We start from the raw sequence: 26,567 nt of genomic DNA on the forward strand, positions 1-26,567 counted from the left end.
TAGCTCCAAAATATATAGCTGATCTCCTACAGGCCTGAATGCAACCTGAGATTCTCTGGTAGGTCATTTCTGGCCATTCCTTGGTCAAACCTTAAAACTAAAAGTGACCGGGCCTTTTTTGTTCAGGCCCCTCCGTTATTGAATGGCCTGAGATCAGGGAAGCTAACACATTGTCTTCTTTTGAGTCACTTTTAAAAACTCACTATTTTAGACTTGCTTTTTGATTGATTTTACTGTTTGTTTTATTATCTTTCATTGTATTTTATCATAATATTTTATTAACTATTTGCTTATTGTTTTTTAATTGTATGTACTGTAAAAGCACTTTGTAATTTGTTCTGAGAAGCACTGTATAATTAAAGGTATTATTATTATTAGTTGCTGGTAGTCAGCTTCCAAAATGAAGCTGTTTAGCCACCTCTCAAATTCAGAAATAGCGTTTAGGCAAACTTTCCATCACTTTACAGCTGTTACCTCAGACTTGCTCCCTACCGCAGTTTCTGTTGTAGCTTCTAGGAACACTCATTTTATTTTCCATTTGAACACTGTAGCCTTGTATCAGGACTTTCCACAAGGATATGGAATAGCCAGTCAGTGGGAAAAAGTAGCCAGCTGGTAGCAACATGTTTATTTCTGCTGTAAAGTTGGACATTTTAACATGGGGGTCTATGAGGATTGACTCGCTTTTGGAGCCAGCCTCAAGTGGCCATTCGAGGAACTGCAGTTTTTGGCACTTTGTATTTGCTTCATTTTTCAGCTCCAGAGGTTGCCGCTTGGTTAAAATTTGCTTCAAAGCCAGTTGCTGTTCCTGTATCCAGTTTTCTTTATACATCCAAGCTACCACCCACCCTGAAAAACATCCTAGGGGAAACACTGTCAATCATAATTATTAAACATCAGAAGGATATCAATGATTAATCTATAGAGCTTTATTGAAATAGATTTTAAATAAAATTCATAAATTGAATCATTTACATGTTGACATTGCTTGGATGCTTTCAACTGTTTGTTCTGCATTTGCAAACAAAATGAAAAAAGTAAATTATTGTCATTTTTACCTGGACAAGTGACTTTTATGCATGGACAAGTAAAAGTTTAAATCTACTTGTCTTAAGGACAAGTGCCTCAAAAAGTTAATGTCAACCCTGCCCGTGATAGAAAATGTCAATATTCCAGAAAAATATTAATCCCTAACACACAGTAATGTGGGGTGCTACCACATGGAGAGCTATGCTACTATCGCTAACATGCTGACCATGCTGACACGCTAAATACAAAAAGCATCACAATTTTTACATACTACATAAAATTGATATAGTATTACAATGCACACATGCATTTATATAATGTAGGTTGCAATAAGTCCTCATTCAGGTGGTGAAACTCTGTATTTACAGATATTACAGACATCTGTTGTCTACCGACATGCTAACGTGCTAATCATGATTAGTACCAAACTTTTTTACAAACTACATCATATTGGTACAGTGTTAAAATATACACACACATGCATTTACCTTCTGCAAATTGCACTAAATCTATATCAGGTGGTATAACTCTCCCATTAACCAAATTAATTATTCTGCCAAATAGCTGCATCAGCAGCTGCATCCTGTAGTGCCATATCTACACAATATAAAACTCGGATTTAAACACTCAATGAGAGGAGCCTACTTACATGTCTTTAGTAGAATATAATTCCTGGGAGACTCCAGACACAACCGACCCCAACAAAGAATCAGCACTACGGAGTGGGGCGGGTTGAGTTATTGGACTCAAATAACACAATGTTTTCTAAATCTCGATTTTGTAACACTTGTTACAAAGGATATGTAAATGCATAAATTAAACTTCTACCATTCATGTGCAAAGCTTTTTGTAGGCTATTAAATTGGAAAACAATCTACAGCTAAGGGATGCTCATATAATATAATACCAGAATTTCTATTAATTGCATTGAAAGGCTCAGAAGTGATTCATAATATATCAACAAATCATGAATTAATCATCTAGCCTACTGATTCTTTCATGAATATTTCCTAATTAACTATCATTTATAGATGACTTAAAACATTTGTGACATGTTAACATAACAATAATTAATAATCTACAGGTATATCAATGATTTGTTCATCATTATCTAATGTCATAAATGACTTACTACTGATCATTATTATACAGTGTTATCATGTAGGTAAATGTAATGAAAAGAAAGACAGACATAGGCAGTTTCTATATTGTCTCTCTAAAAATGTCAGTGAACATACTTTATTTCTTCATCACTCCCCAACATCACTCTCTCTCTCACATACACTCACACACACCGGACAAACTATGACTAAATTTGATCTCAAACTGTAGCGACTGAAAGCATGCAACAAATGTATGCAGCTATTGATAATTGCTATTTTGCTACCTTTACGATATGACTTTGCAACATATTTCACAGTGATATACAGTTTTAATAGAATAACCCACTCATAGCCTTTGTAAGAAGAGGTGTCGAGTGACACATGTTGACATAATGTAAAAACCTTTCGTCACCCACATAAAGTATTTCAAAAACCAGTTTTGCCGTTTGGTTTCATGCCATTGCAAACTGAATGCTTGTACAGTACAATCATTTTTTTGTGTGTGGATCATATTTTTGTAGACTTTGCCTAAAATTAGCGTCTAAATGGAGAATCCCTTTGTTATGGAATTTTCCATCTTTAGAGGTTACAAACTGGGTGACATTGGACTTCAGCTGTCTGTGATGTTTTGGGGAAGGCAGAAAGCGCTCTAATAGAGGGTATATCAGCATTTCCATGGTTACCAAGGTCAGATGAGGCTTCCCTAAACAACACAGATGGGTGGATAACACAGTCAGACGCTCAAACCCAAACTGCTGAAATTACATGCAACATGACTTAAACTGTCCTTCAGAGGGCAGAACAGAAAGAGACAGCATCGGAGCAAAACACTCCGGTGTTTACTGTTTTTGGTTCTCCACTTGGCCAAGTGCTTTCAATAAACATTTTCAGCATTAAGACATCAAAAGTCTTGTGTGCGCCTTTCTCCACTGCTGACCATCGCTCAAAATATCCACAACACCCTTAACATCACAGTCTGTTGGTAGAGCTTCAGTAACATACAAGTTGTTCAGGGTTCACAAATGTTTATTTGTAAGATGGGAAGTAATACAACTGTTGACGTGTATTTGGTTATTTGGTGAAAGAGTCACAAGCCTTGTTACGGCTTCAGATAATTCACACTTAATACCATGGGCTACAAAAGGTACAGCTAGCAAATGACAGGGATTAGTACAGGAATGTAACAAAGCCAATTAATAAATCCTCCAAAGTCATTCAAACATGAATCAGAGCCAAACAAAACAAAAGCTACAGAATGGAGAACACAATCAAGTACTGTGTAAAGTACAATAGTACACAATAAAGCATCTTCCCTTCAGCACAGTGCCGGTCTCTGCACTGTAAATAAACTACGATGTTCAACACCCACAGGTTAGTACTTTCCTCGATGAATGAGCAGTTGCTGGGTGTCTTGTACCACAGCGTCTTGCTGTCTAACCCATTGCTAGTTGTTGGTGTAACAACTATGTGCCGTACACATCATGCTACAGGCTTTTTTTCATATATGCTGCTGTAGAGTACAGCATAATGCAAGGAGAAGATAGGCAGCAGCCAGGTATCTCGTCAAACAGCTGAGTTCCCCTTCCTGTCGGCTCTGAGTGAGAGAGAAGTAGAGACAGAAAGAGCTGTAGTTCATATTTGTCATGGAGGCATTAGAATTAAACATTTGAAGTAATGGGATTGCCACTGAAAACTATATATGTGAGAAATAAAGACAGTAGTCAGATCACAAAGTAAATGGCATTCATAAAATGTGCACCACCTCATATATTTTTATGATTATATCTGAAACAGGACATGAGATATGCCTATTGACATTCTAATATTGATTTATTGATTTGATTATGTATTTCTGTTAGCTACGACATTGCAAAATCAATATTTGTTCAGTGGCTACCAGGCCCGCTTGTAATTTTATATGGAAGAATAACTGTAGCACTTTTAAAAATGTTTACTCTACAAATAATAAAATCTCAGCGTTATGAGTCAGCTGTTCTGCTCTCTTTATTAATGATATTTCATTCCTCAGTCATACAAACAGATTCATTTACAGTGGGCACCATGGCTTTGTCATACTGTACAATTTACTCACTGCCACAGTCAGTGTTAGTCATAGAAAGCCTTGCCACTTTGTCTCCGATTGAAAGCTAGCATCAAAATGTTTGGTAAACCCTCTGTGAGGCAGCATGGAGAGTTCAGTGAGGCTTAAAATAGTTTATTGTTCCATTGCAGTGAAAATAGCCAGGAAAGGTCTCCTCCTTTTTTTTCCTTCTAAACAATCAGTGCCTCTACAGTATGTGTCCATGTCATGGCTAATCAGTTAATCAGATTCAGGAGTTAGTTGACTATATAAGCTATTAAGCTAGTCAGGTTATTCTGTGATCATCAGAAGCAGAGCTAAGTAAATATACACAAGACGAAGTTCCATAAAAATGGCACAGCAGCGGCTTTGTGTAAACCCTTTCTATATCTTTTTTTCACATGTGCAAACTTCCTGTAATATTAAGGATGTCAGCAGAACACGGATGTCCTTCTTTGTCTCTGTTTGATTCACTCACTGACAGAGAACAATTGCTCACTACTTACTTAGCTGCTGTGTCCTGCAATTCTGTATCCAGTCTGGTTTAGCATTGGGTTAGAGGGCAGAGAGCAAAGGTTAGTGAGGTAAGGAGAAAAACAAGTGAAGGGGGCCACCTCATTGTCAGTACACATGCAGTTGTTGGGGATTAGTAGCCTATATCCACACTGCCATAGGAGGGTGAATGGAAGGAAAGGAAAACAAGCATCAGTGCTCTAAAGATCAAAGGAGTGCGGTACAGATGCACTGCAATGCATAGGGTGCAATCATTTTCCAATAATGAACCAGTCAAAAGAGTCAGTATTTTACCCTGTTAAACATTTTTTTTACAAGCACGGGGTCTAGGTCAATAGTAGTTTATAGTAGTTTAATAATTATAGTAGTTTTCAGACTCAATACATGCTCAGTGGCACAAGACAGAAAGGCAAAAAGGTACAAGACATGGCCCCTTGGTAATGGAGAGGGTTGAAGTTAGAATTAAAAACTTGAATTTTTCCATGGTCTCATCTCCACTCTATTTTATATGCTACAAACACAACCTTTTCCCTTTTATACCACGGACCTGGAGAAAAATAGCTGAATAGGAAATAATCATGCATCAAATCCCATTTATCGTATTGTCCTCAGCAGATAAACAAAAGCTTTAGTCTTTTGTTCTAATGTTTATATTTTCCTGACGACTGACCTGCTACCTTGATGATATTTTTCTGGTATTTCTAGTTACTGGGCATTACTATTTGCAAAAAGGCTTCATGCTAATAGTTGTGACTCATCTCTCTGGAGGCTATTGTCAGCCAGCTACAGTTAAAATACTGCACCTCATATTCTTTTTTGCTAAGGGAATATTATGTGGCCAATTATGAGAAAGTCATAAAAACACTTAGCCACCTTTCATACTGACAGAGTAATTGGAAACTATGCATCGCTCGTAGGTTCCTCAACAGCAAACCATCAGACCAGCCTGTTGGGGAGTCACTTTGTATGTCACGTCAATTTATTTATTTTATTTATATAATCACAACAGAAGTTATCTCAGGGCACTTTTCACATAGAGCAGGGGTCCGTTTCACAAAGCGGGTTTAGTGAAAACTCAGAGTTTGTTAACCCTGAAATGAGGGAAACTCTGAGTTTTCCGTTTCAAAAAGGGAGGTAACTCAAACCAGAGAAAGAGGGATAACTCTAGCCTGTTTCACAGAGAGGGGTAACTTAAGCTCTCGGTCAGTTACCGTAGTAACAGACTCTATGAACCTAACCTGGTCGGGACCAGGTTTTTCTCAATGAACCTCGAGTTTCTCTCAGTCTCCGACCTCTTTCAGAGCCACACACTCCATTTGATTTCCTCATTCATTCAGTCAGCAGGCGAGTTTTGGCGTAGCCTAGTTCTGCCGTCTGTCATTTAAAAAAATCATTAAAAAAATCAGAGTCAGTATATTAGAAGTCCATTAGGCACAGTAGGTGGCGACTTTTTCACTAACATGGCATGTCCTTTTGATAACGATCCCGTGGATGAAGGTGCAGCATTACTGCGCAGAGAATTAAATATTCGTTGAGAGATGATTATCAGACCACGCATAGATGTTCTAGCATTTCCAGACAATTATCTTTTTGAGCGGTACCATTTCACGTCACAGTCCATCATCTACATACAAAACCTAATCCGTCCTTACATTTGCAACATTACCAATCGTAATCATGCTCTCACATCCCAGCAGATATTGTGTGTTGCACTGTGTTTCTTTGCAAACGGAAGTTTTTTGTACAATGTCGGAGCCAGCCACTGGCCTTCCTAAATTCTGGCTTAGGGCCAGCTCCTCTGCCTCCGTTAGAGGTGGCGGTGCTGGACCACCACCCGTTTTCCGGGCATCTGCCTTCTTTCTGTTGGCTGAGTAGAAGTCTGTGTTAGTTTAAATAGGCTTAATTATTTAACAGAACATGATGTAGATGAGAAGACATTTATGTGTGTGAAACCAGCATTATGTTGGGGATAAAACAACTGCACAGTCAAACAGCCACTTAATATTTACTTTACAATGTAAAACATGATCAAATGAGGTTCCCCCATGAGATTATGCCGAGGTTTCACCTGTTTGAACAATGTTTTTATATTTCATCCTAAACTGCTTCCAAGTGCGCTTCTCCCTCGCGGGATTGGACCTAAATGAAATAAATTAATAGGCGACCAATCAAGCAGTTTTCCTCTGTAATATTATTGTGATTGCAAAGGACTACATTTAAACTTACGCATTGACCCGAGCAGCGATGTTCTCCCACGCCGTGTCCCTCTCTTTTGCAGCTGCAGCGGTGTTGCACTTCTTTTTGAAAACATGTTCAAACTCGCCGTATTATCGCATTAAGATTTCTAGCCCTAGTGGGGCGAAAAACGCAGCCCTCCGCTTCCCTGTTGCCATGGTGACTCGTTGAATCGGGGCTCAATTGATGCTGGCTTTTTATAGTTGTGGTGCACGCGCTTAACTCCAGGTGAAACTACTCCGAGTTGAATAAACTCACTCAAATCAGCTGTTCTGGAACCGGAAACTCGGAGTTTCCTATCTCAGAGTAGATCAACTCAGAGTTCAGGATTAGACTCAGAGTTTGTTGAACCTGCTTTGTGAAACGGACCCCTGGTCTAGTCTGTACTCTTTCATTTACCCAGCATTCCCCCATGAGCAAGCACTTGGCGATAGCGGCAAGGAAAAACTCCCCTTTAACAGGAAGAAACCTCGAGCAGAACCGGGCTCTGGGTGGGCGGCCATCTGCCTCGACCGGTTGGGTCGAGAATGTATCTGGTTGTTAGTCTAAGTTATTTTGGTGTATATACGTTCATTAGATTTCCACTTAAATGCAACAGGTGAGAGGTGAAATAAACCAATTTCCAGGGAAAGCCACATCACAGATTGAGAGAAGTAAGAAAATCAAGGTCTGCCTCACATTACACTGGATAAGGAGACAACTAAACATTAGTTAGTCAGAAGATGTGAAAATTCATAGTAGTGTGGAAGGATTTTTCAGGGAGACTTTTGCACAGCCAGCTGATCAATACAGGCAGGTTAGTTGATTTACCTTATGCATGCAAATTTGTGTATACCCCTCTCCTCGTCATACCTTGGGGCAGAGTGAGAGATGTATGAGTATGCCTAATTTAGGCACTTGAAATGGAAGTTTGCAGTGTGTTTGTTTCCCTTTTTCATTGAGGAAGTCAGTGAGTTATTCTTGAGTTAGTCACAGATTAAAAAAAAAAAAGAGAAGGTGTATAATGTGATTACAGCAGAAAGGATTTGTCACTGAACCTGACCTTTAGCTCCTTGAAAAGGTGTGTTAGACAAAACACATATAATATCTAAAGGTATATGTTGAGTTTTCTTAGTCCATGAACAGCCTTCGGAAACAAACTATTCAGGGTCTAAGCTTCTACACACTCAACAAACAGGTTTTAATTAGCTGTAATTGCCTCTGGCAAAACCTGAGTCGAAACTGCAGTGGAGGAAGCGTTAATTCATTTGGTAACATGGTTCATATGTCTATGCATATCATGATGTCAGGTAGTCATCTAAATAAATCAAGAATGGCAACGAAGCTTGAATGATATTTATTGGTGTTTTAAGCACAAATAACCAGTATCCACTGAAGAGGAGAATGTCACAGTGCAGATAGTGTCATTTTCACCTTGTCTGGCCACCTGCCCCAGTTGTGTTCACAAAATAATGTACCCAAAATATAAAGGTTACTGTTCTTCAACCTTTCGTTTGTAAGGCAACTCTTCAAATTTTACAACAAAAAGTCTGAATGAGTGATGCTGAGCTAAAGTAACAAAGACTAAAGTGTTCCAAGGGTGGGACCGTGTTGTTTAACAAGTCAAACATACTGTAGATACAAGCTTACTTACTTGACAATGCTGGGTGGAATGTGGACATACTCCATTGGGATGATTTCTCCAAGCTCCCGCAGACTATTCACATACTTAATCTTACTGCTGAACTTGGAGCTGGAAAAAATAAGTCATAAAGGTTTGTATTCAGTGATGTGTATTCAGGTGAGTTGATTCAACCGTTGTGATATCACAAGTTGGCTACTGGATTTTCAGTGTAATCAGATTGTTTTCTTGGAAATAGCTAGGGCTACAAAGGGTTTGTATTATGATTTGTGTTGGTGTCAAATTCTAATAGATCACAAAATATGCCCATAGAGAGTTTCTATTTCTTTCTCATATATACTGGTAGCATGGATACAGTTATTGGTAGAATCAAGGCTTCAGTGTGTGCATTTTTTAAGAGTGTTATTTGAACATTTAGTACAACAATGACACCTTATGAAGGGTCTGGTGATTCCCAGCAATGTCCGTATGAACCAGGAAGGATGGACGATGATGAACATTTTAAGGTTTTTCTTCAGTCTGTGGGACAAGAGAAGAAGAAGAAGTGGTGTAAAAAGATAGGCAAGAGCTTCCTTAATAACTTGCTGACTTATTAATAAATATTACATATTAATTACACCTGTACCGCACTTTTAGCTCCAATTATTTTATTGTATCACTAATGTTTTGACCACACTTGGGCTACATCCAAAATCACTCAATATTTAGTAGTACACTGTATTTACCGCCTACCACTTTATTTCAGTGTGAAATTTATGCACTCTATAGTGCCCTCCAACATTCACACAATGGAACAAAAAAAGTATTGTCCATGGCATGTACCCTACTTTCTGCTAACAATCCCACAATACATGGCATCACATTTTAGTGACTTGACAATTACAGTTGTGCAACACTAAGCCTATCAGTGATGACTCCAAATGATGATGATGATTCATAAGTGAAAAATTTACTGCTCACTACAGAGTAAACTTCTGATTGTATGTTATACAGGGAGTAGTGAATGAGTGAACACAGACGGTTTACGATAATTGACAAAAATATTAGGAAAAAATACGTGAGTTGTGTAATGTAGTTGCTTATGGTTTCATTTTTCTTGGTAAAGTATAAAAGATGAGGATGATCACTGCAGAGTTATGCAATTTATTTAATCATTAGAGGATTTAGACCAATCATTAATACCAAACTGAATTACAGTAATTTTAGCTCTAATTTGTTTTGAAAAAGCAAACAAACTCATGAACCAAGCTTGAATTCACTTATTATCTTTTATAATCTTTATGTGCTAATGTCAACTGAGCATGCATGATTTTGTCTTCATACAAACCAACTAGCAACTTCCGAGCATGGATGTGCGCCAAAAAAAGTTTCTAGTTTCCAGGTTTGCTTCCGCGTTGTGCGGCCCACTGAATATGCACAGTAGTGTTTCCCCCGCTGGCCCTGCCCGCGAGTTCCCACTTGGCCCATAGACTTTACATTGTGATGACGTCATTGATTTTTAAAATCGCTTTTCTCGGCTTGAGGAAAGTTTTACAAATATAAAACCTCCAAGGATCAAAAGTTGATAATAGAAAGAGTCATAATTGACATTGTTTGCAGTTCGAGGTGTCCTGTCAATAGTTTTACAGACGTCCCTTTTTTAATGGTGGTCTATGGGGAAAATGCTTTTTGGGCCACAAGCGGATTTTTCACTACAATACCGCGAGTGACCACTGGGAAAAATTGGCTGCAATGCTGAGCGATGGCGCCCTATCCAGCTCTTATTATACATCCATGCCTCCGGGGCTGTAAAATGAAGCGGAAGCGCCAAAAACTGCAGTGCCTCGAATGGCCACTTGAGGCTGGCTCCAAAAGCGAGTCAATCCCCATAGACCCCCTTGTTAAAATGCCCAACTATACAACTATAGCTACTTTCCCCTTTCATGATAACTGGACGGGGGTGAATTTTTTTATAATTCTCCAGTTTAAATGTTATTAAGCTGTAAAGTTATGCATAATTAAGGACATGGCTGCTTTGATTGACAGGTCGCTAGCCGCTAGGTGACTTGTTTCAGCAACCAGGCTTCATTCAGCCCGCCTCAGCTCAAACTCTTTGCCCATTTTGGATTAGCCGGGAGTTAGGTGGAGTAAGGCACTGCCAAGATGGCGATGGCTGAAGCTGCCCACTTTGAGCTTCAAAACTGCTCTTCAGAAACTAATGGGTGACATCACGGTGGCTACATCCATATTTTTTACAGTCTATGATACAAACTCTCCTTTACATTTAATCGGTTACACATATTCATCTACTTATGGGCAATGCGGCAACACTGAGTTAGTAAAGAGCATTTTAATGGCAGATGCTGCTGATTAACATTAATTTGTCCCATTACAGACTGCTTTTGATTTTTGTTTAAACAAAAGTATTGGAAATTCTACTTTAGACAATTCACAGAATATAACTGCATAATATAATATCATTAAAACTTAATGTCTTAATGTGACATTTAATCAAAACTGTGGCTCCATGTAATCACACAAGATCCTGGTCAGAGAAAAAAGACACCAAAGTGAATAAAAACGTATTTGAAGTCAAAAGGGTTTTGTGTAAAAAGAAAGGTGGAGTGAGCGTGTGCCAAGTGGGTGGTTTTATGTGGCTGGGGATCAAGAGCTTGAGTTTTTTCATTATCTGTGTGTGTATGCATGTGAATATTACCTTCTATCAATCATTTGGTAGCACTTTTTCATCCAAGTAAAGCCAGGCATTCTCCTGCGAGGTGTGGCACCATTCAGGTAGACAATCATGTAATCTTCTGCCACCATAAGTTCCAGGGTACTAATTACATATCTACACAAAGACAGACAATGGAAACCACTATCAGGCTGGTATTTTTTAAATACATTTCCTTGTGAAGTGAATTGTTTAATAATTAATTATGTATAAATCATGGTTGTCTGTTGACACCAGTATGTAATTTAATTTCTGGAATTAAACAGCATTTTAACAGCCTCTTTTGTGTCATAGAAAGTAGACTATATGACAAAGTGTATGTGGAAACACTTGTCCATATACAACATGTTTGTATAATTTTGGTCTGGGGCTGGATTTCAGAATTTGGGCTCAGCCCCTTATTTCCAGTAATGTAAAATTTCAATGCTACATCAACAATGACATCACAATACATTAATGTGCTTCCAACTTTGTGGCAACAGTTTGGGGAGGGCACTTCCTTGTTTTAACATGATAGTGCTTTCATGAACAAAGAAGTCCATAAAGAAATGGTTTTCCCAGCTTGGTGTGGAAGAAACTGATTGGCCTGCTCAGAGACCTCAACCCATTCCAACACCTTTAGGATGAACTGGAATGCTGACTGTGGGCCAGGCCTTATCGACCAATATCAGTGGTCATCTTCTCTAATGCTCCTGTGGCTGAATGAGAGCAAATTCCTACAACAAAAGCCTTAACAATAGAGTGGAGGCAATTATAGCAGAATCTTGATGCCCATGGTATTTTGAATGTGATGTTCAACAATCACATATATGTGTGTGTAAAATTCAGATGTCCACATACTTTTAGCCATGTAGAGTAGCTTTACTTACAGAAAAAGGTTTTCCATTACATAGTTGTAATTGTCACAGTCGCTGTCTGGTAGAAAGCAAGCTGCAAACACGATGATGGCATTCTGTTCAGCATAATAACCTGAAAACAGACAAAAAGGACACTCATAATGGGTCCCATTTACAATGCGTATGCATTCATACATCTGATCATTGAATTTACTTACAATTCTTCTCTTTTTGTCTTATGTATCTAATTAGTAATTGTGACCCATTAATTCGAGGCCCATCAGTGAGCACTATTGTTAAAATGGCAGCTTTTTTCACAGTCTACATATGGGTCATGGTAAGGGGTTTGAGTGGGAGTTGCCTCCCCTCCACTTCTCTACATTCACTGCAAAGAGGACCTTATATGGGGAAGGGCAGGGCAAAGCTGTGTCCTTTCAAACTGCCACAGCATGTGTGTCTCCAGAACATTTTCAGATATAATTTTCATTGTAGCAATTACTAATATTTGTCTGGATCTGATTTAATAAGTTTAATGTTTCAAATGCAAATTAAGATGAAGTTGTTTTGATCGTGCCTCTGTAAACCACCCTTCTTCCTTTCACTGTGTGGTCAGTGTGCTCTGTAATATCACAGGTTATCAACAGGGTCGGTGGACCCTTAAACAGAATTATCAAAAACAATTATTGAGAGTTTGCCTTTGAAAAATAAGGTGCAAAGCATAAAATTATCAAGTAAATATATGATTCCACCAGACATGGGAAAAAAACCCCCAGCACAATACAAGTGAGCAGGAAGCATCGGCTGAAATCAAATGATCAAAGGCTGTGAAACATACAGGATAAACTGGTGTGTCTGGATTATAAGACTGTAGTGTGTGTGTGTGTGTGTGTGTGTGTGTGTGTGTGTGTGTGTGTTTGTGTGTGTGTGTGTGTGTGTGTGTGTGTGTGTGTGTACCTCCATGAGAGATGACTCTTCTGTAAGGCTCGATGCACTTCATATCAATGCGATGCTCCTGCTCTCCAATCACCACGCTCCTCCACAGTCTGCTCTCCCTGCCCTCCTCAGCCGCTCTGTGTCCTGCAACACCTTCACTTAATGCGGCTCCTGCTCCAAGATTAGACTCATCTGAGTCCCCTGTTTGTGACATCACAGACAGCTGATGTGAACGTTGAGTTTTACAAGATGGAATAACAGCATATTTATATTTGCACGGTATTTCTTTTTTTGGGACAATATAAGGTAGACAACATACAGACATTTATGTACGCATTTAGACATGTTCGTACAGTATCCTCAGGTGTGTGTCTCACCGTGTCTGTTGAACTCCCTTGAGTCGGCCTCATCAGATGTGTCCACCTCATCAATATTCAGATCCAGGTCATCCCCGGTATCCAAAGCCTCGTCCTCTGTATCCAGGGCATCCTCTGAGAGAAGGGACCCTTCACTAGGGTCCAGTGACACGTTCATTGGTGGAGCTACTAACTTCCTCCTTTGATTGGACCCGATTGACAGATCTGCAGAGGAGGGTGGGTCTAGTCAGAGAGAGTTTGTTTAATTTTTCTTAGCATCTTAATGTGTGTGTGTGTTTTTTTCAAGTCAAGGTGTAGATTCACTTTAGATTATGTGACTATGTTTTGAGGAGCTTTGGTGTTATTGCTATAGATTTAATTGTCCTTAAAAAATGTCTGTCAAATGTGAAAACATGGGACAGAAGATCATTAAGTCACTATCATGGCAACAGAAACCAGAACATAGAGCTGTCAAGAGCAGTTTTATGAAAAATGGAAAAAGGGAACACATTTCCAAATCCGACTAATTGTCATAAATGATGATCATTCTTTCCTTTAGATTATGAAAATAATAATAATAATTAAAATATCCAATGGTTTAAAAAAAACTGAGAAAATGTAAGTTTAGATTATCTAGCTGTTTATTTACCTTCTCTGTTTTCCATCTCCTCAGCTTCCTCACTGGAGGCCATCTTCATCATCATCCCTGCTGCGTTGTCTCCTTGTTGGGAGTGCCTGCTAAGAGGCACAGAAATACAATAATAAGCAATGACATAAATTATCATTGCTATCGCCACTACCACCATAGGCACAGCTACGCATAGTATTGGGCCAAACAAGCCAAAGACAACCATCTACAAAAAAGAAGAATCTAACTTTTCCCATGACATTGAACTAGGAAGAATTTCTGTTGTTTTGACTGAGGACATAAAAGATTACAGAAGTGACAAAGCAGACTGAGAAAAGCAGAAAGCGACTCACTGCTTCATTCCCAGGCTGCACGTGTGGGCTGAGGAAACAATACTGAGCAGTGTTGCTACCTCCCCCCAACCAAAGCCCCTCTCACAGACTCTGATTAGCATAAGGCCAGCTAACAATAGAGAGAAGCAGTACAGAGAAAGAAACACACATGATCATACACACACACAAAAACACACACATTCAAAGGCTTTTTTCTTTTAAAATCTATCTTAGGACACCTACCTTACCCTCTCTCCGTCTTCTCCCACCATGAGTGGCTGATCCACTCTCTGTCCCACAATCAAGTCACATGACCACTTTATTATGAAAAGGTCTGGCGTGAATGTATGCCCCCCCCCCCAAAAAAAAAAACAACACACACACACACACACACACACACACACACACACACACACACACACACACACAGACAGGACAGGGGAGGGTCATGTGCCCCAAAGAGGGGGCGGGTCATCAGATTTACAAAGTGGAACAAAATAAGTACCATGATGCAACTGCTAATGAGGAACAATTAAGTTGTAGCACACTGTACAATGTACAAGTATGCACATACACACATTGAATATTATTACTACATTTGATTTAGCAAAAATACAAACATTATGTGAAAAATAAAAAACTTTAATCAAACTCATTATTTCAACTTTCAAAGAGGTACTCTGGCTTTGCAGATGCACTTCCATAAAGTTGGGAGACTCACAAAAGAAAGATTAAAAAAGAAAGAAATGAAATTTTCCACTTATAAAAAGCTCCCTCCAGAGCCACAGAAGCCATCGGTACATTTAAAACCAAATTAAAAAGTCTGCTAAAAGCTACTCAGCTCCGTAACCACTGACTACATTTTATCATCGATCTTTTCATGAATGCAAATAATCTTGCTTTTAATTTAACAACCATACATTAGTCATTTCTGGTTTACATTGTGGGTGTTTGTAATGTGCTATTTGTATTTTGTATAATGTGTCCTGTGTGTTTTTTGCTTTGTACTGTTATGTTATTGAGCTGTTATATGTTTTAATTGTGACCTACCAAAGGGACTGCAGATGAATATTAGCTATCAACTAACTCTGGTACAGTACATCAGATGGTAACATGTACGTTTACCACTGTACATGGTCCCAATGAATAAATAAATAAATAACTAAGACAAAGACAACATGCAAACCTGTGACAGGCTGAGTTGTACTCGCCATGACGAGTAAACTGATATTCATGGGTAAAATTAGTGCCACTGTTTAGCAGATACAACATGAATCAACATTGGACAAAGTAGATAGATGACATTAGGTGGGAGAGCTGTTGAGCTAATGCACTACTTTAGTAATGTATTACAAAAAAAAAAAAGATTTGTATTATCAAACTACAGAAATATCCTAACAGAAAAATATCACCTGTTACAATGCTTTTACCAAACAAAAGCATTTTTAGATACATCTATTTAGGCATTGTGGATTGTGTTTTGTGTTATTAGAAGAAAACCCTGGATTATTCTTTTTTTGTGGCTGTTCATAATTTCCTTGTTTACCAAAGTCATATCACTGAAACTGTATCACATTTGCAATTCTGGGGTCAAGCAAAAGTGCAGCGTTGAGATCTACCCACTGGGCAATTATGATCCTCATTAAAGAAAATGTTGTGTAGATAATGTTTCGTATCCAATGCTGTCACCGCCAACTTTACCCCAGCCCAATAACCACCTTCTTCTTTTACAGTTTACCTTTAGGACCTACTGAACCCATTATTGCTACTTAAGCACCACAGTGTTGTGCCACTTTTATAAGCCAATATCTTCTTTTTAAAGACAATCTAAAGAGTGATAAACTCTGTTCCACTCACCAGAGACAACTGTAAGGCAGACCAATAGGTAATATAGTGGTTTCACTTACGGCAGATTAATAATTTATTGCAATATTGTCAGAAGGCAGGCATCACACAAAAATTAATATGTTAATAAGCCACATGTTTGTTGTAGGAGGATGCAATATTTCTTTTCCTGGAATTAAGGGCTTTTCTCATTGGGCTTTGTGCGCTTCCTTAATTGACAATGGTAGGACGGCAATATGTTGGGGGGCACCAAGGGTGGCTGATCAGATTCCAACATGCGCAGCATGGAGGAGAAAGTTTTCACTGAAAAAATGAATAAATAAAAAATACAATTTTGGCCCATAGGAATGATGAAACACCAATTAATCATGGAGCTGATATGGGTGGAGGTTAATGACTCATAAAAATTAAATAAGTCTACAGTTAGCTCGGTCCCACCTCCGTTTTTGTCTTATCACTTCTCTATCTTATCCACATAAGACCCAATCACTTAGCATGGTATTTAGCAACTGTGCACCTGTAACACACTGCTTCCAGCTCCTGACACTGATGCCAACACTCTTCCACCATGTCCTTCCTCATGACCAGCATTTATGACTCCATCCTGAATGAGACTGATGCTGGTTGAGATGCAGGTTTGCATCAGGAAATTATCACACCCACATGTAAAGGTCACACCAGTCCCATTTTATCTGTACATCTTGTAGTCTATACATAAGTTGATCCAGTCCTGCTTCTTTTGTCCTCTGTTGAACCATGTTAAGCCTCTAATAACGCACCACCTACAGTATGCAAAAACCTTTGCACGTGCTCATTTATTTATATTGATAGGCCAATCATCGGTGGCTTTAGCACAAAGAATAAATGTTGTATGTTATCTACAGGATTGATCACAGTTTTAAATTGATCTCTGCTGCCTCTTTGTGGTAAAAGGCAGTTAATGCAGCATTTAGCCTCTGAAAAACCTACATAGATCAACTGTTGATCTCTTTCGCTCTCTCTTTCACACACTTGTCATGGATAGAAGCTAACATCATGTTGCAGCTTTTTAGAGAGACCAATGACAACAAACTGACTTTAAAAGGGACGGGCCTTTAGCTGATACCCACTAATACATATTTTTAGATCCCAGGGAGCACTTAGAATCATAGTACGGAGTTTACTGAGTGACAAAATTGAGTCTGTATAAGTGACAGCTCACCTTGAGAGGAGAAAGTGGACGTATTCCTCTGGCACATACCGCGCATGATCTTCCCTCTCAGCGTGGATATTTGATTGGTAGAATAGCTGCCCATCAAACTGGTACTGCCCTTGGTCTGTCTCATACTGGCTCTGGCCATTAGCTTGATACTGAGAGCACTGGACTTCAGAAGCACGCGTGGAGGTAGAGTCACCTCCGTATTGGCTTTCGGCTATGTACTGGAATGTGGAACCTGGATCTTCCGAGCTGTACTCGGCAATATCTCCAGGTTCATAATAGCTCTCAGCCTGGTCAGCTCTATATTGTACAGTTGTGGCATCAGTTGTAAACTCAGCATAGACATCTGTGGTATTCTCCTGGCTGTTAGATTTGGTATCTGCGCAGGCTGCGGAGGCGCTCTGGTTTTCAGTTCTTTGGTCAATGTGGTGGTAATTGTAGCCATATTGGGTTTGACCCTGAGTTACATTCTGACTTCCTGTCCACTGGTATGCAGCATTCTCATCGGTTGTCTGGGACAAAAGTTGTGATGTCACTTCTTGGTGTCTTCTTTCAGGGAAATAGGGGAGTGTAGATCAGAGCAAAGAGAATGAGAAATTCAGAAAGAACGGTTAATGTTAATGACAGTGAACTACAACCACAGTGTCTGGACTATGAATTTTGAAATGTACAAAATATTTGGGTTCTACTTTCATTCAAACCGCCCTGCATACCCTCCTTAGAATCAGTGGCTTGCAAGATTAAATTTTCATTGTGCAATTTCTTTTTATCAGTTTGTTTAATAGACTTGTATGTTTAAATATTTGAGGTTCACATTAAAGGCACGCTGTGGAGTTTAGTAGCACTATGGTGCAATGCGGGTTGATGCAATTCACAGTCCTGCCACTGGTTTCACAATTTTCCATTGAGCTGTAGGTGGCGGTAAAGCACCAAGAAATGCAGCAATGTTCCAGCAAAAGCATAGAAGAAGAGGACAAGGAAAACTTGGATGTAAACAATGCAGGTTTCAAAATGTTTCAACATGTTTGTTGGGTCTCAAGGATACATAATATGTGTTCTGCTGACCGTAAACAGAAACTTTTGTTGTTTGTTTACAAGAAAACTCCACGGAGCACCTTTAACATTGTTAAATTCACCACAGAATTGAACACAGAATGAAATAAGCTACTACAACTCAGCATGAAGTGCCATTCATTCATATGAAACCATAGTTTGTAATACTTTTCTGCAAGAATAAACACAGTAGTAAACTTTAAACTGCTTCATACATAGATTACCAGTCAAAAGTTTGGGCACACCTTCCCATTCACTTAAATGAGAAAGTGTGTCCAAAGTTTTGACTGGTAATGTACACGCAGTTTAAAAGAATCACACAAAAATAATCAAGATTATGTACTCTTTGCTAATGTAGAGTTGAACCTACATAGACAAACTTTTATTCTCTTATACACATGAGTAAAACCGATGCACACACTCACACACAAGCTTGCTTGCGTACCCACAAATACACGCACTCACACACACACCTTGTAAGAGAGCTAAGGGAACTGTTTCCATTAGCTGTGGTGGGGCTCCAGCTGTAATGAGGCAGGTAATGCATATTTAATGAGGCGTAAACAGATTTATAAACACACACACAGAGCTCCAGATCAAAGCTCGCCGCCACACACGAACACACACACACACACACACACACACACACACACACACACACAAATACATGCACAGTTTGTTTCTTACTCACATATAAACACACACATATGGACATATAATCTGTTTGTGCCTCAGTCACACCGCTCACATTCATTCTCACATCCTCACTGTGAATCTCACTGTCTTACTCACTCACCTACACACACACTCACACTGTCAGTTTCAATTCCCATGACTCCTTACTTGCAAAACACTGTGAGGGTGTGTTGCAGGGCCACATGGGTACAATATCCACCATATGAACCTTTAAACTACCATTATTAAACAGATAGACATACACACAGAATCATTTTGGTCTCTTTTGCTGTCTCTCAGACAGACACACAGACACACACGCAAACACACACTTCCAAAATCCAACATCTACCCTCAGGAGGGCCCTCTAGCTCAATTCTGACAGTCTGTTCCGCAATGCTAATATTCTTCTAACATTTAGACACCATTAAGAAAGCTGTAGAGACTCAAAAACCCAACAAAGAACTAAACAGGAGTTAGGGGAAGAATTGTTGGCCTGTATTTATATGTGTGTGCAGGGCAAGTACATGTGTGTACATGCATGTACATTCACAGGCCTTTCGCAGCCTGAAAATAGAAAGTCTGCCCTGAGCAACAGCATGAATGCTGGAAAGACACACAAACACATATTCCACTGGTATCCTATCCAGTACAAATTAAATTATATTCATGGAAACCTCTTGAATAACTGCAAATGTGACAGGTAGAATATCACAAACTTTAAGACATAAGGTTATGATTTGAGGTACTTTGCTTACCTTAAAATAGGTGAATGGCTTTCTTGAGAAGCTCCATTGCCTCCAGTGTGTTGTTCAGCAGACCATGTATCACAATCAACAGTCCTTATAGGTTGTCCATCATAGTAATCCAGTGTATTCTGTAGGAACCTGCCGCCCTTTGGTTCAAGTGTCTGTAAATCTGTTTGTTGAAATGAACAACCTCCAATCAGCTCCTCAGTGAAACTCAACAGATCAGAAGAACCCAGCTGTGGTCTTTCTTCCTTCTCAGTTTGGACTTGTGAAGTCCATTTTGGCAGGGTAGTGAGCTCTACATCAATTTCCTCTTCCTGCTCTTCCTCACCATTCTCCTCTTCCATTAAATCTCCAGAAAAAGGTAATCCAAGTCCTCTGTCAGTGGAAATACCTGACTCACTTAATGGTGTGCCAACCAAAGAGCTTGTGTGGGAGACAGAGCTGTTGGTAAGTGCGGGGGATTGTGGTTCAGATGTGGATTGAGGTGTGTCTTGTCTTGCTAACTGACCCCCCCAGACTTGTAAGTTGCCCAAAGAAGTAGGACATGATGGAGCTGAAGAGGGCGACTGCCCACCCTCATCTGAATCTTCCATTGAGATTTGTGAATGGACATAAACTTCTTCTCTGGTTTTCAGGAAGTGATCTGATGGATATCTTAATGATGGAGACACACTTCTGGCCATGATGCTTGATTTATCATCATAGTTTCCTTCTTCTATCGGTGTTGGACTGCAAACTGTCGGTCTTGAATCTGACTGATGAAAAACTTGAGAGATAGTTTTTGATTGGCTTGGACTGAATATTTCAGTGGCATTACTAGCATTTTCTTGGGGATGCGTGCTGTCTGTGAAACGTTGAGAGGCACTGCAAACATCGAGGGCTGACTCATCAGAGCTGGACTGATGCAATGCTCCTGTTTTTGAGTATGTCTGTTCTGTGATGTGTTTGTTAGTGCTTTCAAAGACAGCTTGATTTTGCTGGACATCTGCACTGAGTGTACCCTCAGTATCTCTAGACATTTGGTTTTGCCTGCTTTGTTCTGTGTTCTCCTGATGCTCTCTATGTGCAGCTTGGGCCTGGATTTGCAGTACTGTGGCAGCATAAGAAAGCATGCTAAATGTTTCCAGGGACTTCCTTGTTCCTTTTGATTGCTTGTCACCCTCTTTAGGCCTATAATGCCACTCTCTGTCAGCTTCCTTTACTGTGCCAGATACAATGATGTTTTCCATTTCAAGGCCTGATGATGAATCTCCATCTGAATTGGACCTGAGGTCATCTTGACTGCCTGGGAGAAGACTGTCTGGGCTATGCTTCGTTGTGTCTCTCTCCCCCCCAGAGCTGGAACTCAGTGACATGGTCTCAGTTGTTTTACCTTCCACATTTCCATTGCTCTCATTGTCAGGACCCCTTTGGCTTTCAATAATAGGCCCATCATCATTGTGGGCCATTCTGACTGAAGTTGATTTGGGGCCATCGTGTTTCTGGGAAACAAGACTATCCCAGTTCATAAGGCTTGGGGACAATGATTGGTCAGTCTGGATTTGAGTCTCAACAGCTTCTCCTGAACTTGATTGATGATTGGCTGAAATTTGCTGAGTGACAGAGGAATTGTCCACCAGAATAAATGGGGAATGATCACTTGGTTGCTCTATCCAGTCAGCCTCCTCTAATCCCTCTGCAGTTTTGTTGTCGTACTTACTCTCAATTGAACTCCCTCCACTTCTGGTCATGTCACTCAACTCACTAGGTCTCTCAAATATGAACACTTGGTCATCTGGCTGTTCTTTATCTGAAAGTACTACTCTGTGTTCTCCTAGAGAATCAGCCCTCTGGTGTTGATCATGTCCCTCATCTATCTGAGTAGGCTTGGTCACAGCTATAAAAGGGCTGGACTGCTCTTCTAGCTGTATCATGTCTACTACTGGACTAGCATAGGTCTCGGGGGAGGATGTCAGGCTCCAAGTGCCAGCTCCAACATTGTCATATTCTGAGGTGGAGGTGACCATGCCAGGGACAGGTAGGTCCCACATGTCACTACCTTGGTCTGGTACTGTCTGTTCTTTTGGAAGTTCAGATACAAAATTCTGCATGACAGACATTTGACTCTGAGCACTCTGGATGTCATTGTCATCTGTTTCTTTAATCTGTGATCTACCCTCTGCAGCCTCTATGACTATTTTCACATGGTGTTCATTACCTTTCCACTCTACTTCCCCAGGTGTCTGACTCAGTACTTTATTCACACTTTTCTCCTCTATAGCTTTTTCTTCTTCTGTCTGTTTGGTCGCGTTTGTCTCAGGAATATCACTGGCTTCCAGTGATCCCATGTAACTAAGGTCCCTTCCATTTTCTGGCCCTTCGGGGCTTGTTATTGTGGAAGAGCTGTCTTCTTGAATGGTGGTGTTCCACATCTCCATTCCACCATCAGAGAATCCTAGTGGACTTTCCACAGAGGCACCACCCTTAACACTGGGGTTCAATCCATAGAAAGAACCTGAGTTTTCAGACAAGTTTTCAGGGGTCGTGAGAGGTGATAGACTGTCATCCCGGATTGTCATATTCCACATATCTAGTGATTCAGGGTAAGACGTGGTGGTTCCACTATCAGACTTAAGAAATCCCTTCTGTGCTGAGTAGGTCCAGAAGTCTAGAAGCTCCATCTGTCTGTCTCCTTTTTTCCCCTGTACCCCTTCGTCCTCTTCTTTAGATGTGTCTGGTGTTAGAGTGTTTAGGATTACTTTCTTTTTTGACAACGAGGATGTTTTTTCTTGCACTGCTATGATACCAGCTTTGCATTTTCCAAATACTTCCTCCTCTGGTGGTGTCAATTGCAGATCCGCCAAAGTAACAAGGTTCCATTGATCCTTCAATAGAGAATCTGGGTTCCAGTTGTCATATGATTCAGTCTGCTCGGTGATCAGGCTAAGCTGTGGTTCAAGGCCCATTCCCCTGTGATGGGAGTTCTCTGACTTTACGATCTTTTCTCTTTCTGCTGTGTCACCAATTGACTCTTTGCCTCCAACTTCCTCCAAAATATTCTGTGGACTCTCAGATCCTCTGGTCCTATTCCAGGCATTATTATCACTTGAGGACAATGCTCCTTGTGTGTCAAAGCCAAGTTCATCCCAGGTTTCCGACAAGGACGATGACACACTGTCCTTGTGCTGTAGGCCATTGATCCTTTCAACTACATCTTCTGGGAAGAACCTGACCCCACATCTGCTGGGTGGGCGACTACCTACCAGGCTGTTGACTGGGGTTGGAGGAACCACAGTATCAATCATCTCATTCCCATGGATTTGACCATGGTGGTCTACTGAAAAATTTGCCAATGAACTGGGAGCAGAGAAATCCATCAAGCTCAGTTCTTCATATTCTGATAGGCTTGAGCTTCCTGCTCTTCTTACTTCCTCATCTCCTCTTCCTCCAGAATTTGTAGATTCCCCGCCTGCTGGCAGAGAGTGGTCACTGCTATGTAGTGGGTCAAAACTAAACAGGTCAAAGTTCTCACTCCTATTCCTGCTAGAGCGGTTCCTCCTCCTCTCTGGTGGGACAGGAGGGGAGAGAGATAACAACCCCAGGGGAGAGGGGTTTCTCAGGAAGAGTCCTCCAGGCCCTGCTGCTGACCCCCCACCTGCTACAACTTCACCAACAGGGCTGTCATCGCTAAGAAACACTGAACTCTCCTTGGAGGAGCGGCTGCTGCGGATTGTGGTCATGCCGCTGTCAGGGCTCACTAGCTCCCCACCTGCACCGACTCCTACACCTCCTGTGTCCTCTTCATCTGCCATCACCCTATTTAAAGAGATAAAACAACATTGTCACAACATTGTGTCCATGTTTGCCTGAAATCCATGAATAAGTAATATTCATTATCAGATTTTCTATTTTGATTACTTCCCCTGACACTGAATGAAACAAAATCAAATGTAGGATGCATTTAATTACCGTGCTATGGGCACCGCATCTCCACAGCCTCCTTCGACTCTCTCTATATCAGAACCATCCATGTCATTGATTCCAGATGATCCCTGGGAGAACTCAACACTGCCTGCCACTCCCTCCGTGGAAGAGGTCCTACTGCTGGGGTGACAGGCCAGCATAGAGCTTCGCCGATCAACAAACTCCTTGAGGAAGCCCTGAATCTCTTCCCACAGCAGAGAAGTATCAGAGGATAAGGGGGTGTTTATAGTGATGTGGTAGACCTGGAGACACTCCCTGGGCTCCAATTCACCAGAAAGAGACAAGCTGGAAGACTCTTCCAACTCACAGCAGATCTGCAATGAGAGACACTTTATTTTAATATAATAATTATGTTTTTCTATTTTGACTTCCCGAAGCAATGCTTTGACATTTTGGGAAATATACTTATCTATCTCCTGGAAGAAAGCAAATTGATAACACTCTCATATCATGTGTTAATGAAAGGCTATACACAATACGATAACTGGAAACACAGAATCTGTGTGAAAACTGAAATGTAAAAACATCAAATTGCAATTTTATGGGAATTATGTGTTGACAGCTGCTGGCTGTAGCCACTTATATACTTGACAGATATGAGAATGGTGTCAATCTCATTTAACAAATGGATTTTCTGGGAAGGCTTAGTGACTAAGGAAACACGGACTTGTAAGGCCTAATATCAAATAACAACCTGTGATGTCACCCCACTTAACCCAAACCAACAACCAACACCACTCAACAAACCTCTTGTCAAGTTTCTGCTGCAATTCTTGGTAATTTACCAAATTAAAGATCATATCTAGGGATTCAGAGCAACTGACAAATAAATAATAGATATTAAAACGCCTATTACCAGTTACCAGTGTTATTGATAGAGTTGCATTTATTAAAGAATAAACACAACACACAGCAGTAGTTTTGCAGCTGATTTACCTGGTTTAGGATATCAGCGTTGCTCGTGTAGACAGCCACCTGCTGGCGAGGATGATGAACTGTATCACTGATGGACAAGAGAACCATCAAACCATCGTAGCCATGGCGATGACTGAATGATTTCAGCCTGTCCACATAACCATGCCAGTCCTGGAAGAGAGAAAAAGAAAGAAAAGACAAATAAATAGGACAGAAAGAAGAAAAGAGGAGAAGGAATCAACATCTACAGTGGGTAAGGCAAACTGCTTGACAGATGCTCCCAGTTCCAACTTTTTTCAAATTAATGAATAAATAATGAAAAAACAATTATCACATTTGGTTGTCGTAGTCTCAAAATGATTAATACACATTCCCTAACATTGTAGTTACAGCTGTATGGGAAACTTTGTTAGACCCCTGTCCTTTATTGTGCATATGATTACATTTTTTTAGTAAAAATGAAGTGGTTTCAAGTAAGACTTCATCTGTAGCAATGAGAGACGAAGCTGTCAAAGCGCACAGAGGGGTAGAGAGACACTTTGTGATTTATTGTTCGGAAATTAATGTTTGCTCTTAAAACAGCCACCATGCACAGATTATGTTAATTCAGTGACACGCACAATGATTGATGGATGGAAAGTTGCATTAATTGATTGTTTTGTTTGTCAAGGGAACTTGTTTTTCTTTCTTTCTGAAATGATTAACAACAATGTTATGGCAACCATAATTTGCAACGCAGGGTTACGCAGAAAGTGTGCAAAGAGATACTTTTGAAAACATATTTGCTTGATTAATCTAGATTTGTCGTACAACTGTTTGTTTTGTGAAGTTCTCAAAATTGTTTTTGTGCTTATTTAAGTAGAACTTAAAAACAAAAGAGTTAGTTATAGTAAAACTAACAGAGGAAGTTTGGCATGCATGTGTGTGAATGACATTCATGAAAACATATTTCTAATCATTTTTCCTGACTTGTCCAAATAGTCCATGTTTCCACCTGACTTTTAAAGTGTTTTTCTGTGTGTGTGTGTGTGTGTGTGTGTGTGTGTGTGTGTGTGTGTGTGTGTGTTTCTGTGCGCTGTGTCTTACAGTGTGTGTGGTCCTTCTCTCCTGAGCCTGTGTATGTGAGTGTATTTGTGTGGGTCCACTGAAAGTGATTGATGAGTGCTGCAGGCGCTGTATCTGCCCAGGCTGTGTCAATATTAACCTGTGAGGATGAGGGGGCTACAATACTCCCCCCCTCCCCCTCCCCCACTCCCCCCCGTTCCTCCCACCATCCCTCCATCCTTCTCTGTCTTCACAATATGGCTGCTGTCAGGCTCAGGCCCATCAATCCTCACACACACACACAACTGTCACTTCACTGACACCGCCATTTCTCAACACTGATATCCTGATGAGTGCAATGAAGCTTTCCAAGATTCGTTAAAACACACATATTCGCTCACATAAGTACAAACACACAAGTACGTATAACCCTAACACATGCAGATACACACATAAATCTGCCTCCAGTCGTCTACTGTAATCTGAGTGTATGAACAAACATGTACCAGTATGTACACATATGAGCTCTGGTAAAAGCAATAAAGTCTTCATGATTTACAGTACAATATGCAACCAAATGCTCAAACGATGGTGATACTCTAAAGCCACTATCCAACTGTGTGCACATGCACACAGAACTGCACACACACATATTCTCACACACACAGGCAGGGAAATATAGTCAGAAAATGAGCAGAGTGCAAATCTCAGAGATAACACGCAGGGCGACAGTCTGTCTGCCATTT

The 26,567-nt window shown here is 40.2% G+C and overlaps 1 protein-coding gene across 6 annotated transcripts in view; it reads right to left on the minus strand.

Moving 5' to 3' along the window:
* Positions 1-3,140: 3,140 nt before the first annotated feature.
* The window catches only part of LOC122996998, a 43,783-nt gene continuing 20,356 nt past the window's right edge, over positions 3,141-26,567 (minus strand). Inside the window, exons 7-19 of one of the 6 annotated variants that reach the window (XM_044372886.1) lie at positions 24,799-24,948; positions 23,848-24,176; positions 19,906-23,694; positions 17,423-17,965; positions 14,066-14,154; positions 13,438-13,659; positions 13,082-13,261; positions 12,161-12,260; positions 11,277-11,408; positions 9,014-9,100; positions 8,594-8,692; positions 4,719-4,751; positions 3,141-3,726 (exon numbers count right to left, since the gene is read on the minus strand). In XM_044372886.1, the coding sequence (XP_044228821.1) occupies positions 3,696-3,726; positions 4,719-4,751; positions 8,594-8,692; positions 9,014-9,100; positions 11,277-11,408; positions 12,161-12,260; positions 13,082-13,261; positions 13,438-13,659; positions 14,066-14,154; positions 17,423-17,965; positions 19,906-23,694; positions 23,848-24,176; positions 24,799-24,948 (5,784 nt within the window). In that variant the 3' untranslated portion in view covers positions 3,141-3,695. Of the gene's footprint in view, positions 3,727-4,718; positions 4,752-7,340; positions 7,813-8,593; positions 8,693-9,013; positions 9,101-11,276; positions 11,409-12,160; positions 12,261-13,081; positions 13,262-13,437; positions 13,660-14,065; positions 14,155-17,422; positions 17,969-19,905; positions 23,695-23,847; positions 24,177-24,798; positions 24,949-26,567 lie in introns of those variants that run through there. The other 5 variants (XM_044372878.1, XM_044372901.1, XM_044372870.1 and 2 more) reach the window with 5 other exon arrangements.

This window comes from Thunnus albacares, chromosome 2 (genome assembly GCF_914725855.1).
Source record: "Thunnus albacares chromosome 2, fThuAlb1.1, whole genome shotgun sequence".
NCBI classification, from domain to species: Eukaryota; Metazoa; Chordata; class Actinopteri; order Scombriformes; family Scombridae; genus Thunnus; species Thunnus albacares.